Below are 18035 nucleotides of genomic sequence, written 5' to 3'. Positions count from 1 at the left end.
AATAGAAAGACAGAAAGAACTATATCTGAACTTAATAGAAGTTTCTTGTTATCAATTGGTTACCTGTCAATGGAATGGCTGCTTGGTGAAGCTCCCCGTCACTGCGACATTGCAAGAATTAATACTAGATGATCCCCTTTTTGAATTATTCATGATAGGGATTGGACTGAATAACCTAATAGTCTATAAATCTGTAATTCATCAGGTAATAATGATTTAGGAAGTTGTGGTATGTGAATGGACAAGAACATTATTATGCTGTAGGAAATGAGAAATATGATGAATACCAAGAAGGCAACTGAAGACATAGGTGCTAATCTATAATGAAGTAAGCAGGGGAAGGAAAACCATACACAACTACAAGGACATAAATTGTAAGAATAACAAAATAACTTAAACTGAATGCCATGAAATTACAAAGACCAAACTTAGTACCAAATAAACAACATGAGGAAGAAGCTCTCTCCTTTCTTTGCAGAGAAGTAGGGAAACATGACGCGGGTATAAAATGGTACAGAAAACGTAGGACAGTTTGCAAGTATTAGTTCCTACTAACTTAGTTCTTGAGATTCAAATGACTAGTTCCCTCTACAAAGTGCAAATAACCAAAGTTATTCACTTTCATTGGGAAATCCCTAACAGTGAGAAATTATATTCTCAAACATCACTTGGAAAAAAAGAAAAACAACCCAGAGAAATGAATACAAACAATCCCATTTTATTAGCAGTTAGTTCAAGATTGTACATTAGTGATGAAGGTTCTCTTTTCCAATGAAACCAAAAGGCTGGTATAAGAGCACTAGGAAACAGGAGAGATGGGGTTGAGCTTTACCTTGCCCCCACCCCATCCCTCCTAAGATGGGAAGAGATCCTTCTTTCTCTTTCCCTTAACACTGCTCCTCCCTTCCCCCCACATCCCAACTATGGGTTTCCTCTCCCCAGGAAGAGACATGGATTCTATTCAAAGATTGGCAAAAGGGGAGAGGGGGTCTTGAAGATAATAAAAACAAAGAGCTGTATAAATCTTTCTTTGCTTTGTTTGCACTTTCCGTATAACCTTTTTGGTTCCCCCACTCTCCACGCACCCCTTTCCCTTCCTACCCCGACTCTTGTAGGATATATATATATATATGTGTGTGTGTGTGTCAATGAATCAGAGCCAGAGAGAGAAGGGAGGTGGGATAGGGGAAATTTTCAAGTGAAAATACATAGCTCGTTTCACCCAGACTCTTTAGAGTCATTTGTCTAGAGTTTCCACTGCCAATTTTTCTTACCCAAGGCCCAGAGGGACAGGACATACAGAAATCATGGGTCAGACTCCTCATTCCTTACGCACGTGAGCAGACCAGACCTTATTCCAGCCAGTATGAACCCAAAGGTGAAAGGACAAAGCAAGTATTTCCCAGGCTCTCCCTGAGTGCAAGGCAACACAAGTGGATAGAATTCAAGCTCAACAGGAAATCCCCTTTTCTGAGAAGTACGCCTAGTTCCTTGGACCAAAGGCAAAAAGATTCAGTGAGGATTTATTTCCTTCTCCCTCACAGGCCTACTTCCATGCCTTCCCCTTCTTCTCCTCCTGAAATTTTACCCATCATGAGTGCCTTAAGACCCCAAATTCCATCTCTGTGGAGTTTTTCTAAACTGCCTTTGGCCTGGATCACTTTCCCCTCCTCAGTTTAGATTTTACTATGTGGATCATTAATATGACACTTTAAGCAGAAACTTATTTTTTAAGTGGTTGTTTTGGGTTTTTTTTATTTGTTTCCACTATTAGGCTATAACTTTGTTATGGGAGGATAAGGTTTTATGCTTTTCTCCCAAGCTACACCAAGTACATGATTATGTGCAGAGCAGATGCTTCACAAATGCCTGCCCACCAAGGGGACTGATACCAGCAGAAGCCCAGATAGATAATAATATTGGCTAACCCATGTGGTGGCAACAAGACCCTCAATCTTAGAAAAGCAGCCAAAGCTTGGAGTCCAGATTTCTGGCAATTGGGGAAGAGCTGATTAATATTGCCTCTTGACTCTGCCAACCTAACTCCTAATGTAGAAAGTTATTGATGAAGAAGGAGCCTCCTTCCAAGCTGTCAGCTTCCACTTACACCAAGGCAGAGGTATAAAAACTATACTCCCTTGACAGGTTTGGAGGCTTCTTCAAGATGAATTTAAAGCTCTCATGGTAGGAATGGTTCTCATCTCTGCATCACTTTTTCCCCTACATCAAAATATCTTTCCACATACACCCCCAACTCCAATTCTACAATTGTGCAGTTTGACTTTTTTTAATCAAGGTTTTACATTTAATTCTACTATAATTTCTCATTATTCTAACCTATTGAGATCTTTTCCATGTTGGTCTTCTGCAATGAAGTATCTCAATTGATTATTAGTTGTCACCGGGTCATGGTCTTCTCAAGTCCAGTTAATGGTACCAGTCACTAAGAGTTGATATCTCCTTAGGATACCTTACTTGGGAATGGGGGCTGAGGAAGGGAAGAAATAGCAAGAAATCTATGAAAAGAACATTGGAAATCTCTTTCTCAAGGATTTCTATGAGAATGCTGCTTTATCCCTTAGGCCTTTTCCACCAGCAGAGGAACTGTTAAGACTCTAATCACAATGATATCACTCCATTAGGTTCAGGTTTCTAGACCTAGCAGGGCAGCTCCTAAAAGGATGGAATTCTCCAGCTCTGTTAAAAGGAAGCAGCAGCAATAACAACAGACAGACAGGATCCTTGCCAACCTGTCTTCCCCAGGACTGCCCGAGTTTTTAAGCCCCTGTCTCCCTATCCCAATAGGGCTTAGTTTAACTACTGCCCATTTTGACCCGGCTCCAGCCTGTTCCAACTAAGCCAGAGTAATAGGTCTTACATCATTCAGCCTCCCATCCAAATGGGATGGAATTGCCTTCAACTTCCAGAGCTACAACAGCAGCTCCAACAAATTCTCCTCCCCTCCCAGATCCACACTGCCTGGTGCATCCAGACTCAAATGGAAATTACCATTGTGGGGACTCTGCTGCCATCTCAAAATACAGAGCAGCTGGATTAGGGTAAATCCCACTAGCGCGACATCTAAAAGAAGTAGCTCCACCTATTCACAGCCAGTTCTATTTCTGGGTACTTTCCTCCTTTACTTTTGTCCAAACACTTGAGTTCCCCGCCCCACTTCCAGGAGCTCTCTACAATTAAAGAACATCTTCTCGAGGAGCTAGGCCTAGAAGTGTACTTTCCGTCTCATCTCTATTCAAACATCATTGGGAGTTTAACAAAACCAGAAAATATTACAACTGTGGCAGGAGGCTCAGAAACCCAAGACTGGGAAGCCCTTCAGAGGAGAGGCGCAAGACAGAATCCAAAGTGTGGGGCAAAAGCTGATATACAGGGAGTCCGGCCCGAAAGGAGTGACTTCTCTCGGCCTGGCTTTGCAAATAGGAAGGGGGAGGAGAGGGAACCGAAAAAGTTAACGTGGAGGGCAGGTGATGATGTCCAGACGGAGCTCTCTTACAGCTTTTGCCACAATGAGAAGGAATGGACCTAGCCGTGGTAGAGGCCGGGTGGGGGGTAAGGGGAACACCACATCTGAGTCACTTCACAGTTTTACGAGGGGTTAGGATCGGTGGGCGATTCCTGACTCCTGAATCAGTAAATAGCTTAGAGATGCTGTGATCCAAAGTGAGCCTGCAAGAGACCACCACGTGGGCTTGCTTCCTGACTCAGAGCAATATATAACACTGGGACAGGACAACTGGTTGAATCTATAAACTTGCCCCCGATAACCCAGGGCAACCGGACAAGAAGAAGGCAGTCAGCTCTCTTCCTGTGTCCCAATGGCCCGCCAAAGATTTCCAGTTAGAAAAGATACCAATATGCCCATTATTGGCAAGACGGGCAATTATCTTTACTAGACTCGGGGACCCAAGATTTCTCTATCACCCGTCAGTTATAGCATTCTGCCCACTAAGTCAGCAATTGTGGATCCTCGACAAATCCCACTCTAGCACCAAGTTAAGGAAAAGATGGGGTAAGTAGGTCTTTTTTAGAGAATCCCATTAGAAAAAAGATCAAGAATGTCAAGGGAATCAACTAAAAAAATATCAAAATATTTCAAAAAAAGTGGGAAAGAAAGGGGCCTAATAGTACCAGATCTCAGACTATACTACAAAGCTGTAATCATTCAAACAATTTGGTATTGGGTGAGAATCCCATTCTATCTTGCACTTTAGAATGGGGTTGGCTCTCAACTCTGGCTCCACAGATCTTCGAGCCAGGATCAGTCCTTGCAACCCAGTTCTACCCTACTCTAATCACCATATCCTTTTTTCTTTGGCCAACTACTGAGCTGCATGGACCTGTCACACGGTCAGGTTTCCAGAAAGGAGAAAACTTCACTCTGCAGATGATCCACTTCCAGACTGGCATCTAACATTGTACCTTGAAGGGAAGGGCAAAGGGAAGGCTCACCAGGAGCCCTTCATTAATGTTTTCCCAAACATCCAATGTACTCCATCTATTCCATTATGTCTCCTCCACTGATCAGAATGACTGAGATCCAGGTATAGAAGCTATTCTGTGCCAAGGTCCCATGAATTCTGACTAAGACTCACCCACAAGTGTAGGGAAGGGGTCAGCTGCAGCCACCCACAGACAGGGTCCTACAGTGGTCCAAACACAACACAGGGGAACACCAGGAAAAAGCACTAAGGAAACACCTAGGCCCCCAGAAGTTGCGTTGCTCTTTCCTGAAGAACTCTCCCCTTGTCTCATTTCCCCCATTCTTTTCCAGTCAGCCCAGAGCCAAATCATAATAAACACCAGTTCTGAGTTGACTTACAGCTACTGTGTATGGGCAGGCTCAAAGTGAGAGCATAATGACCTTGTTAGAATTACTTACATCAAGTGCAGTTTTCCAGCCCCCATAGCTTAACTGAACAAGACACCTGGCTGAGGCAATTTTGCCCCTCCTTTGCCCAATGTTACCACTCCCACCTTTCCGGACCCTACCTCTTTTACTTGGGAAGGTCACACCCTATGTCTTTAACAGAAAACTAGACAGCACCGTCCTGCCTTATCTTGGCTCGGGAACTCTATGGAGACTTTAGAGTATGCTTGGGCTAGTATACTGCCATTTCTCCCTTTTTTTTAATGTCATTTTTTTTAGATCACTTATCCACTTAGAACTTATTGTGGTATGTGATGCTGGCTGCCAGTCTCTATTTTTGCCAAACTTTTCCAGTTTCCCCAGAAGTTTTGTAAAAAGAATTTTGCCTCAAGTAATTCATATTTTTAAGTTTTTTTTTTTTTCCCCCTTCAACTCATTTTTGTTGCTGTCTCTCTCTCTGAAGAACTGGATTGTACTAAGGACCACTTTAATCATTCTGTCTACTCACTCTGTGTTTCCCAGAGGAAGTACATGTGCATTGTTTTTTGCTTCCTGGCTTCTCTCCATCCAGGATAGAGACCTGGATTTAAGTTATGACTCATTGGTTTTCTTTCTTCATATCCTACCCTAAATCCCCCAGACACAAGACTTCTCAGACTACCCTTCTCAGGGCAGAAGTCACTGATGAACTTGATCCTACGCTCATTTGCACCCTTCCAGGTGACTCGTGAATCTGATCTCCTGTGGTTATGGGAGGGCTCTCAGACTCACCTGGAGTCTGATCCAGGAAAGGTACTTTGGCCTGGTCTTCCACGGAGGCGGGGATAGTGCCAACTGTACCAATAAGCCAAGTGACCAGGGCCCCCCCACCTAAAACATGGGCCCTAGAAGTATGATGTCCATGCTGGGAACCTCAGTTCTCCGGCTTGCCTTTGCCATTCCCACACAGGCTAGAGGATAAGAGATGCTGAACTAGAGACTTAAGCCCCGATAAGCTACATCCCCAATGCCGAGGATCCTGCTGCTGCCAACAGATGCCGTTAGACAGGCTTATCCAGTGGCACCTTCCCCTTCCCATCCACCTATACATTCACATTGGTCCCTTGCGTGTCTCCTCTTCCAATCTTCTAGATGATCAATACATTGGCGTTCCTGCCAGGGCTGTATGACTCTAACACAGACATACCGAAAAGAATAGGTTAGAACTAACGGCTGACAAGAACATGGGGGTTTCCAGATCTCGTGGTAATCCTCCTCACTCAAACCCTTCCATGTTTTGTTTTTCTGTGGCCAAGATCTCAGGCAACTTCCCAGGCACACGAGACCTCCCCAGTCAGGAACACCAGATCCCTGAAAACCATAGTCCCAGTGCCGAAGCCCGGCCTCTCTCCCTAATACATATATAGCTGTGCCACGGCAGGATCACGGACCAGTGTGACAGATACCGGGGGGGGGGGGGGGGGGAAGGGGGGGTCTGCGCCTCCCTGATTTTATCTGCTGCCTGCAGGAGATAAAAATCAGGCAGCCTCGGGTGAGACAGAGGAAGCGAGACCCTCCCTCAGCCATCGGTGGCAGGGGCTACCTCTCTGACCCGGCGACCAGGTGCCCGCCGCCACCGTCCCGATGGCAGCAGCGGCCGGACCCCAACAAACCAACAAAAGAAAGGGGGAGAGAAACAGACAGAAAAAGAGGGAGGGAGGGAGAGACAGAGAGAGATAGAGACGGAGACAGTTTATATAAAATAATACAGTGTGGCCCCAGGAATCAGGGCACAAACTCTGGCACCAAGAAACAAAAAACCAAAATATTAAAATACTTCAGCTTTTAGTATTTGAGAGGTTTTAAAAGGTTCTCCGGGAAGCCTCGGCCTGCTCAGAGCAGGAACAGAGGCAGAGGTACCGGCCGTAGGCACCACCTTCGCTGCCCGTAGCCTTTGCTTGGGGCTGGAGGGAGCATTTTATGTACACTGGAATGGGTTCTGGGAGCTGGACCCCGCGGTCACCTCAGTCTTTTACCACAGAAAACACCACGTAAGTCATAGCTGATGGGGGGAGAAGAGGTGGGGAGAGAGGTTAGGGTAAGTATTGTGGGACAACCCCAGGACCTGGTCCTGGGAGTCAGGATGTTAGGATGGGGGGCTAAAAACATCCCCCGGAAAGATCCCCCGGGGACTGAGTAGATACTGCAGGTACCAAAGACATGTTAAGGACAGAAAAGGGAAGGTATTGATCAGATGGGCTCCAGGACTCCCTGGAGGCCATCAGACTGAAGTCCAGCCTGGTAACCAGCTCCGAGTACCAGGCCCGCGTCTCTGAAGGGCCTTTTCCGAAATGGACAGGGGCGTATCCCGGACCCCTGTACTCTCTAGCAAAAGGCCCCTCCTCCCACTCTACCCCCCTCACTGTCCAGCGAGTAATACTGAGGGAGTGCCCTGCCTGGGGAAGGGGAGTGCGGGGTACAGTCAGGAGTAGTACAGAACCCCTCTCACAAGGCAGGGGCTTCGCTCTAAGTGGAAGCGACCTTACACCTAGGGAAGCTTCGAGCAGGTCTCAGGAAGTGCTGGGGGCCTCACACCTGGTGGGAGGCCCGGGCTGGGGGAGGCTCTGGAGCTCTCTTCGGCTGCACCGGGCGCTTCTTCTTCCCGCTCCCAGGTCAGGCCTTGGTGGGGTTCTGCTCAGAAGTGCTTGGCAGTTCTGGGCCATGTTCCACACCCCCGGGTGGCTCAGTGTGAGGCTGGGGGCTCCCTGGCCATCATGAATGCTCACTCTGGTCATGAGGATGGCAGCAGCTACCTAGTGTTCTGGAGGTCCTCCCGCAGCCAAGTGGGCAAAGTCTGGCCCATCTTATAAAGCAGCTTAGAAAGTTCGATGTTATGGTCCCGGTAATAGTCTCTTAAGAAGGCTCGTGACTATAACAAGAGAGGGAAACCAAAAGGTCAGTCAGTGGTCTGCTCAGAACTCATCTGTTCCTTTTTTATTGAGCCCATTCCCTTCAGCATAACATGATCTAGTCTCAGCCCTAAAAACACATTATTTCATTCAAAGGGTGGCTGTGTTTTCCTGTGGAATCAGCATCTCTTATCCTCTGGCCTGTGTGGGACAGCTACAGAGGAGAGAGCAGGACTTCTTAAACTTTCCCACTCGTGACCCCTTTTTGCCTGAGAAATTTTTAGACAACCCCGAGTATGCAGAAATATAAAACGGGTGTAAAATCAAGCATTTGCTGATAATAAATCATAATTTCACAACCCCCCACATTCGGTTCTATTGCAACCCACCGTTGAAGAAGCTTCAAGATAAAGCACCATGTCTGAAGTCAGGAAGATCCGAGTTCAGATGTGGCTGATGGGATCCAAGGCTATTATTTAACTAACATAAACTCCTATTTGCCCAAGTTCTCATCTGTAAAATGGTGTGACCCAGGAGAAGCAAACAGTGAACCACTCCAGTGTCTTTGCCAAGTAAACCCCATGAACAGTGCATAAGGTCACAGAGAGTCAGACACAACTAAATAACAACAAATATTTTTTGCCTAGCTCCCTAACTAGATTCTTTTGGACCACTGGGCCTGTGACTTCATTGCTATACTATGAAACTCCTAATAAGGAAACTCTCTCCACAAAGCTGATGAGTATCTGTCCTACAATTTACAGTCTGAGAGACTAGCTGGAGCCACTGAGAGCTTAAGTGATTTGCACTCCATCACAAAGACAATCAGTGTAAAAGGCAGCACCTGAACCCAGGTTTTTTTTTTTTTTTTTTTTTTTTAAACTCCAAGACCAACCAGCTCTCTATTCGTTTTCTGTCTATCTCAAATGAATTTTGTGATGAAGAAGCCATCTGCACCCAGAGAGAGGACCGTGGGGAATGAGAGTGGATCACATCTTTTAGATTGTTGTTTGCTTGCATTTTATTTTCTTATTTTTTCCTTTTTTATCTGATTTTTCTTGTGCACCATAATAATTGGGAAAATATGTATAGAAGAATAGCACATGTTCAACATGTTGGATTACTTGCCATCTAGGGAAAGGGATGGGAGGAAGGGAAGGAAAAAATTTCTGGAGCACAAAAATTTCTGCAAAGGTGAATGTTGAAAATTATCTATGCATATGTTCTGAAAATAAAAAGCTTTAATTAAAAAAAAATCAAAAGAACTTATAGTTTAGTAGAATGACTATAAAAAAACTAAGATAACATCAAATGATGACAATGACGATGATAAAGATGATATGTAGTGCTTCAGGGTCTACAAAATACTTTACATACATTTTCTGAACTCTGGCCATATTGCTTCCCATCTTCTTCTCACTAGAAATTAGGATCTGCCCTGGAAACCTGTGCTAGACACATGAGTTTATATTTTATCTAGTCTTAAACCAGGTCTCCCCATCACCAACTAATTCTAGAAATCATGTCTAATTTCATGTCCCCATCTTTTTACTGCTACCCCCTTTTTATGTATTTTCTTCACCTATTAGAATGCAAGTTCTTATTTGTTTTTATCTGTATCCTCAAAGCTTAGTGCAGTGCCTGGCCCATAATAAGCACTTAATATGTGTTTATTACATGATAATATTGTTGGAGAGGTGCAGGATAAAGTCTTCTATGTGAAATTCAAGTAGAAGACAATAGTCTTCTACTTGAAGTAATGAGTAATGACTCATGGTGAGGAGAGGGAAGACTTGAGGGAAGAGTTGATGAGATAGGAAGCAAGGAACTGGACTTCAACAGATGAGTAAGAATTCTAAAGGCAAAGGGGTAAAGGGAGGACATCTGAGGCATGAAGAATAGCATCACAGAAAGCCCAGAGGCAGGAGAGCACAGGGTATGTTGGAGGCATAAAAAGTTTATGTATTTCTGTATAATTATTTCTGGCCTCCAAGAAATTCCAATAAAATTCAAGAAACTTTTTGTTTCAGAAAACCTAAAAGTCCCTAGGATCTGAATTAACCTAACCATCCTACTCTTCACATCAGGCAATTTGGGACAAAGAAGCAGTTCCAGCTACTCACATCCAAATCCATTTCTGGGTACTTCCTGCCTTTGCTTTTGCCCAAGCACTTGGTTTTCCCTCCTTCAAGCAGCTGACACCAGAATCCTTTCTTTGCATCATACCTGTAGAGACAGAGAATAAATTAGCTCCATTCAACGTATCTCCCCAATGAAACAGACATTTTCTTATATAGAGTGCAATTCAAACCTAGTCACTTAGAGATAGGCAAAGAACTTAAAACTATAGAGACAAACCAGGATCAGTGCATGATGTTATGGGATAAGTGCTGGACTTGGAAGTAAAAAGGCCAGGGGTCAAGTTCTGGGTCTGAGACATACTAATTATGAATCTTAGGCAAAGTATTTCACTTCTCTGGGTTTTGGTTTCCATATGTATCAAATGGGAACTGTTGTACTACTAACCCCCTAGGGTTGTAAGGAAATCCTCTGTTAACTTTGAAATGCGAGTAGCTATTATCGTAGCCTTAGGCGAGAAGATAATAGTGTATCTGGAAGCCTTAGGAATTATAACATCTTTAGGTATGGGTCAAAGCTGCATAGAAAAGAATGAGCACCAAATGTGCACCATAATAATGATTACTAAAAGGGGAAAACAGGAACATTTACACCAAAAAGGGAAGAAAAACTGATAAGTTTTAGATTGACCATAACCCAACTACAAAGGTAGATTTTTCTTTTTTAAAAACTGATGGGATATTTGCAGAGATGGGGTGACTATGGATGTAGAACATTGAATGGACCACCAGACTTTATCAATTGGTTAGTTTTGTTAAACTGCTTTTCCCATCCCCACCCACACCCACACCTCTTTTTTAATCTTTGTCAAAAAAGATAGCACTCTGCATTGGGAAAAAGGAAATGATACATTGAGAAATAAAAGGGATATAAAAACAAATGGTACTTTTTCTCAAAAGAAGCTGAAGAGACCTTGGATCAAAGAACATCAGAACTGAAAGAACATGTGAAGGAATCACATCCCCATGTCCTCTCATTTTACAGATACAGAATCCGAAGCCCAGAGAGAAGTAACTGACTAAAAGTCCCAAAGCGAGTCAGTGGTACAACTAAAATCCAAATTCTCTGGCTCCGACTCCTGGGTTTTCTCCAAGTTGCTTTACTACATTCAACAATTCACATAAAGAGGAGAGATGACCCCTAGAAAATATAAAACCAGATGTGATGCGAGTCTTTCTTCTATTCACAGGCTCCCACAGAAGAGCTTCCCTTGGTATATGGTATGAGATGTTGGCTTATACCTAGTTTCTGCCAGACTGATTCCAATTTATCCTAGCAATCTTTGCCAAATAGTGAGCTTTTACTCTGTTAGCTAGGATCTTTGGATTTATCCATCACTAGGGCATTATGTTTATTTGTTTCTGAATGTTGATGTTCCTGCCATGGAAACAGCTATACATCGTGGCACACAAGGGACACTGCCTATCCTAAAAAGGCCAGTGGGATCCAGTTACTCCGGCTCAGAGCTTGGGGATGTGCTTCTGACATGGAAGCACAGCAAATGGGAAGGCAGCTCAGAAAGGTCCTTGGGCTTTGGGGTTAGGACAACACTCACACCAGAGTTTTATGGTAATCAATAATGTTGGTCACCCCAAGGAACTTCTGCACAGTGTCCATCACTTTGGCCGGTTCGGTTCGGAGCAGTTTGCCATCCAACACCAGGATCTGAAAGAGTAGTAAGGGGAATCTTGTATGGCCCAGTCTCATCCCTGCTCCCTCCCTACCCCATAATCTTCCAGTGTGACCAGTTGTGGCAGTGAAAAGGGTACTGGCTGCAAATCCTCAAAATGAGACAGGGGCAGCTAACTTTCCCCCAAATGGACTCTCCTTCAAACAGACCATTCTAGCTAATGTAGAAATATGATTTCATATGAATAATGGGTATTACCTTTCTTGCCTTCTCAATTGGCTGGAGGAGAGGGCAGAAAGGGGGAAAGAATTGGAACTGAAAATAATTTTTTTTAATTAAAAAAACAAAACAAAATAACTAGGGCCCTTCCCAACTTCACAGAGGAAGGAGACCAAGATAAGAGAGGATCTCCATGCAATTATGTAATTGGAGTTTTAGCTGAGGGAACAAAGAATAAATATTTGGTGTAAGAAAAGACTTATGAGGAACATAAAAGCTATCTTTAAAAATTTGGAGGGCAGGGCAGCTAGGTGGTGCAGTGGATAGAGCACCAGCCCTGAAGTCACGAGGACCTGAGTTCAAATCTGGTCTCAGACATTTAACACTTCCTAGCTGTGTGACCCTGGGCAAGTCACTTAACCCCAAATGTCTGGGGTCTGGGGGAGGGCTATCACGTAAAAAAGGGCTAAGCTATATTTTGCTTATTTCTTAAGTGGCAAGACTTGACAACTTGGAAAGAAATTACAGAAATTCTATAAAGGTCATTGGCCCATATCAAATGAGGCACAGTGGATAAAGCACAAAGCCTGGAGTCAGGAAGACCTGAGATACTATGTGACCCTGGACAAATCATTTAAGCTCTTTGTCTCAGTTTCTTTGGCTGTAAACAGAAATAATAATACCTATCTCCCAGGGTTGTTAAGAAGAAAATGACTTTTGTAGAGTGTTTTGTAAACCTTAAAAAGCTCTAGCTATTATTTAGAGCTGAAAGAGATTTTGGAAGCCATCAAGTCCAACCCCCTCATTTTACAGATGGAGAAACTTAAGGTTAATTGACTTGCTATTAAATATCTGAAGCAAGATCTCATCCCAAGTATTCCTGATTCCAAGGCTAGCACATTATCTCCTAGGCCTGGGGATTACAGATAAGATACAAACTGGATTAGATTTCCTTTTCAACTCTGAAGCAAAATGATTCTCTAATTCTAGACTAATGAGAAAGTTGAGATGGCTGTGTGTCCTGCAGAAGTTTTAGGAAAGCAGACACAGGTGAATTCATACCTTTGCTTGTTCAGGATAAGAAACATTTTTCAGCCAGGAGTCCAGTCCCTTAGAGAGGAACAACCAACGTCACACAATGAGCTGGTAGCTTCTTGTATTTTTATGTACAGCTATGAAACATTTGATGGAAGCTGATACCTTAGCAGGGTACCAGAGGCACCCCCGAGGGCTGACTAACAACCTTCTTTGAGGGAAATACACTCATGTAAATGAAAATGTTGGCACAAGTACAAATGTGATACAGGGGTTGGGGAAAACAAAAGGAAGAAAATCAGAGTAATAAGTGACAGGGACAAGCTTTTATTAAGTACCTACTATGTGTAGGATGTAGTACATAGTACTAGGTACCGTGCTAAGAAGTTTACAAATATTATGTCATTTGATCCTCACAGCAATCTTAGGAGGTAGGTGTTTTAATGATCCCTGTTTTATAGTAAAATCTGCAATTAAGGTCACACAGTTAGGGAGTATCTGTGGCTGGATTTGAATTCAGATATTGCTGACTTCAGATCCAGCCCACAACTCTATGCTAACTAGCTTTCTTTATTGGAGAAATAAGCATTTCAAAAAGAAGCGAAAGCTCAGTAGAGCTGGCTATATTGGCAAAAGAGTGAAGTTTACCTTTCCTTCCCCCTCTCTTGTGAATTATTCTGTGCTTCGCAGTATGGCCCATTCTATAAAGCTCTGGTCCCTAATAATCTCAGCTGACGATTAAGGGCCAACTTCTTAGCAAGTAATTCCTCCTTAGTGTATACTTCAGAGCCATTAGCTCATTGTGGGCAGTGTGATGCTGGGCTATCAATCAATAAACAATTATTAAGTGCCTACTGTGTATTGGGCACTGAGATATAAAAGACAGCACCTGCCCTTAAGAAGCTCACAATCTAATAGGGGAAACAACATGCAAACAAACATATAAAATAAGCTACATACAGGAATGATAAAGCAATAATTAAAAGAGGAAAGACTTCCTGTTAAAGGTGAGATTTTAGTCGGGAATCATAGGGAGCCATTGTATTGAGTCTGTGTGGAGGGGGTTCCATACTTAGACCTGGATTTTAGGTAAATCACTTTAGGGGCTGAATGAAGAACAGACTGGATAGAGGAAAGGGTGGAGGCAGGCAGACCATCAGCGCCTTATTGCAGGAATCCAGTCATAAGGGGGTCTCACTAAAGTGGTGGCAGGATCAGAGAAGAGAAGGGGACAGATTCAAAACAAGTTGCAAAAATAAAATCGGCACATCTTGGCCACAGGATGACTAGGACGGGGTGCATCCCGAACAACTCCAAGACTGTAAATTTTGGGAGGATGGTATTGCCTTTCCTCTACAGGCATAGGGAAGGGGGAGGGTTTAGGAGGAAAGACAATGGATCCTGTTTTGGATACAATGAATTTCAAATGTCTATTGGGAAAGTCAAAGGAAAAAATAATAATGCTCAAATACTTCCAAAATCAGCCCCTTTTCCCTGTGATCTGGGGCTCCCTTTCAATAAGAAATCAAAAGGCTTTTAAGATCCAAAGATAAAAATCCCCATTGGTGGAGACACAGTGACCCATAAAGAGGAAATATTGTCAATTGTGTCCTGGTATCTCTATCTGAATCACTTCTCCCATGTAAAACCCAACCCCAGCCCCTACTGTGCCGGAGTCCGGGGGGGGGGGAGAGGGAGGCGGGTACCTGGTTGGCGTGGTAAGCGCTAAGCCAGTGCTCGATGTGGGTGGCGTACCAGCCAGGAACTAGGCAGCGGTTCTGAAGTGCCCGCAGCTTCGGGGAGGCGTTCGACCCGGCCGTGATCACTTCATGGAAGGTGTACTTCAGGGCAACGGGGTCATCATGGGCTCGCTGATGCTGTGGGGGAGCAAGAGGCTCGGTGAGCAGCGCCCACTCCTCCCCCCAGAACCCCAGTGCCCTGCCAGCTGCACCCCAAGCGCAGCCAGAGCTTCTTTCTTCTGGGGAGAGGAAGCCCAGAAGGTGAAGAGGAGGCAGGAAGTTCTCCTTCCCACCCAAACCGAGGCAAGCGCAGCCAGGGGAAGTAGCAGCGTCCCCCATCCACAGCTCGCCTCGGGGGAAGCGCTACCTGGCCCCCAGTCACAGAGCCGACCCCCCAGCGGCTCACCTGGTACCAAGAGTAGGCTCGGTCCGCAGGGTCTATGAGAATGGTGAGGACTTTGGCCTTGGGCAGCAAGGCCGCGGCCCGCTGGGGAGCCACCTCGGAGTCGAAGTAGTTGGCGCTTTTCTCAAAGTAGAAGTCAGAGGTGGTGTTGGAGGGGATGGGGAAGAACTCCATGTACCTGTTCAGGGCCGGAGAGAGAATGAGCAGGACCAGAGGCACCGGGTCCGTGAGGGCGGGTGGCCCCAGGGCTTTCCCCAGAACGGGTTTCTCCCATGCTGGGCACTTGGTGGCCTTCCCTGCCTCCACTTCCCACCATTCCTTTGAGGGAAGGTTGGAGTGATGGGGTTTTAAGAATTTTATATGTTCAAGCTCTCTCACCACCGACCTGAGGGATGGGACATTACCCACCCCTCTGTCCGAAAGCAACTGGGAGACAGGTCAAGCAATAAATGATAAAGAACTTAAGAAACCTCCCTCAAGGGTGGGGGAAGGAGGGGAAAAGTGGGAACAGAAGTCTTTGCAAGGGTCGATGTTGAAAAATTACCCGTGCACATGTTTTGTAAATAAAAAACTTTAATAAAACAAAAAAAGAAAGAAATCTCTCTCAATAAGACCTGGCTGGAGCCACACAAAAGACCCAAGGTCATCTCTCAATTGTAACACTGACTGATAAGTGACTTCTCTTGTCATGGAGGTTTCCACTCCTCTCCTTGCCCCACAGATACTAACCAAACAAAATACTTGGAAGGCGTCAGAAATAAGCACTTGGGGAAAGAATGTGCACTTAATTACGACACTGGCTCAAGAATGAGTTTCAAGCATCATGTTCTCTAGCTGTTATGGTTCCAGCTCCTGAGAGCCGGATGCCATCACCTTGGCCTTTGGGGGACGGGGCCCCCAGTCTCTGCGCAGTTTGCCTGAACTCTGCTCCCTCTTCTTCTACAACAGGAACTCCATCAGTGTGTAAACAGCTTCCAGATGCTTCCTGACCCCAACACAGAGCTTCCGATCCCACACCCCAAGCTGGCCAACAAGGATGGAAAGCCCTACTCACCAGTCTATGCCTTTGTGGTAGTTTTGGCCATTGAAAAACTGAATCTCTTCAAAGGTCTCTGGGCTTGGGTAGTTACTGCTCAGGTCCGGGTGCATGCCCAGGAACAGATACAGGGCTGTAGTGCCTGCAAGACAGGAGAGGGGGAGGGTCCCGGGACCTCAGAAACAGCCCACTGAAGGGAGAGTTCTAGGGGTTACAGGACTAATGTTCTTGTTCCCACTCTGACATTAACTTAGCTGTATGATACGGACCAAAACACTTCTCTCTAGATCTGTTTCCTCATGCTTGCAAATAGAGTAGTCTAGAATATGGGTCTTTTGGGGTTTTTTGTATCATGGACCCCTTTGGGAACCTGGTGAAGTATATGAATGCTTTCTCAAAATAATGCTTTTAAATGCCTAAAATTTTTTTTAAAATAGATAATTATATTGCAAAACACTTGGTTTCCTTTGTAAACCTATATATTTTATTTTAGGATATGTATGATTACATAGGATTACAAAGGAAACCAATTGTTTTGCAATATAATTATCCAAAAAAAATTTTAAAGCAAAAAACAAGATCACAAATCCCAGGGTAAATACCCCACAACTAAATAAATGCTTCTAGTTTCTTACTATATGTCTATATACTTGTTCTCATGGCTACATGGAGGGGTCTGAATCATGCTGGAAGGAAAGCTTGAGAAGAAACAGCACACTGAGAACAGGCTATTAGCCAGAGAAGGCACCAAATATCCCCAAAAGTTTTGTCCCAGAGCAGAGTTCCTTCCTTTTACCACCAAGAAACAGGAATTAGGAGACATCCCAGCAATTATCTAGTCTCAAAAATCTTCAGTGGTTCCAGCTGTCTCCCAAGTAAAACTCAATTATCTCCCCTTGGTATTCAAATGTCTCAGTAATCTGGCACATTATATTTTCCATTCTGGCTTCAAATGACTCACCTCCCCAAACTCTACAGCCCAGAGAAAATGTCCCCTGAACAAGCCAATTGATTTCCTGCTTCAGGGGCTAGGCTCACATATCGCCTCAGACTGTGGGGATTTCCTTTTCCCACTTAAGGCTAGAAGGACTAGGAATTTAAAAACCCAACAATGGCCAGGCTGCATCAACTGACACAAGGCATTTTCTTTTTGTAATCTATAAAGAAGATAAGAGATAGGATGACAAAAATTTTTATTTCAAAATAAAAATGCTTGATTCAATTAACACGCCTGGTTGGCTGTTTTTTTTTTAGCTAAAGCCCAATTCAAATACCACTCTCTCCAGAATGCCTTTCCTGCTCTTTCTGCTCAGTAAAAATTTTCCTTGGGTCTCCCAAACACTTGGCCTGTGCTTGTCTGATGCACCTGCCATGCAATATTGCAGGTTATATATATTTAAGTTTCTTTTTCTTCTCTACGATGGCAATCTCCACAAGGACAGGCATCCAGCTCCGTGCTCTGCTTACAGTGGCTTGAATCGTATCTCAGGTTGGGCAGCTCATGGAGATTTATTCCCCAAACTGAGATTCAGAGAAATCCTACATCCTACCATGGTCGTCCCAAGGAGCGGGGGAGCATCAGGGAGACCAGCCCAGCCAGGCGTCAGGGGCACAGAGGGAAGCATACCTGTTTTTTGGGGTCCAATGATTAAGAGTTTGGGGAACCGGTCACACGTTTTTTCCTTTGACCAGATGTCTTTGTGCCGCTTGTCTTCACAAGGATCCTTAGAGGCAAGGAGACAAACAACATGGAGTGGGACAAAACTCAGTCTTTTGTTCTACCTGGTTCCTATAGACCACAGCTTCTTCTTCTTTTTTTTTTAAATAGCCTTTTGTTTACAGATTATATGTATGGGTAACTTTACAGCATTAACAATTGCCAAATCTCTTGTTCCAATATTTCCCCTCCTTCCCCCAACCCCCTCCCCCAGATGGCAGGATGACAAGTAGAGGTTAAATATATTAAAATATAAATTAGATACACAATAAGTATCCATGATCAAACCGTTATTTTGCTGTACAAAAAGAATCAGACTCTGAAATATTGTACAATTAGCT

General features: G+C 44.2%; 1 protein-coding gene across 5 annotated transcripts in view; it reads right to left on the bottom strand.

Annotated features, from left to right (window-relative positions):
* Positions 1-698: 698 nt before the first annotated feature.
* The window catches only part of NDST1 (N-deacetylase and N-sulfotransferase 1), a 58820-nt gene continuing 41483 nt past the window's right edge, over positions 699-18035 (bottom strand). For 4 of the 5 annotated variants that reach the window (XM_031953527.1, XM_031953528.1, XM_031953529.1 and 1 more), the window contains exons 10-17: positions 17605-17701; positions 15996-16119; positions 14945-15119; positions 14506-14676; positions 12827-12874; positions 11471-11580; positions 9900-10002; positions 699-7796 (exon numbers count right to left, since the gene is read on the bottom strand). In XM_031953527.1, coding sequence (XP_031809387.1) covers positions 7677-7796; positions 9900-10002; positions 11471-11580; positions 12827-12874; positions 14506-14676; positions 14945-15119; positions 15996-16119; positions 17605-17701 — 948 coding nt within the window. In that variant the 3' untranslated portion in view covers positions 699-7676. The remainder of the gene's footprint in view (positions 7797-9899; positions 10003-11470; positions 11581-12826; positions 12875-14505; positions 14677-14944; positions 15120-15995; positions 16120-17604; positions 17702-18035) is intronic. The other variant, XM_031953531.1, reaches the window with a different exon arrangement.

The sequence above is a fragment of the Sarcophilus harrisii genome, chromosome 2, assembly GCF_902635505.1.
Source record: "Sarcophilus harrisii chromosome 2, mSarHar1.11, whole genome shotgun sequence".
NCBI lineage: Eukaryota > Metazoa > Chordata > Mammalia > Dasyuromorphia > Dasyuridae > Sarcophilus > Sarcophilus harrisii.
The sequence above is the reverse complement of the archived record's forward strand: the minus strand, read 5'-3'. Positions and strand labels throughout refer to the sequence as shown.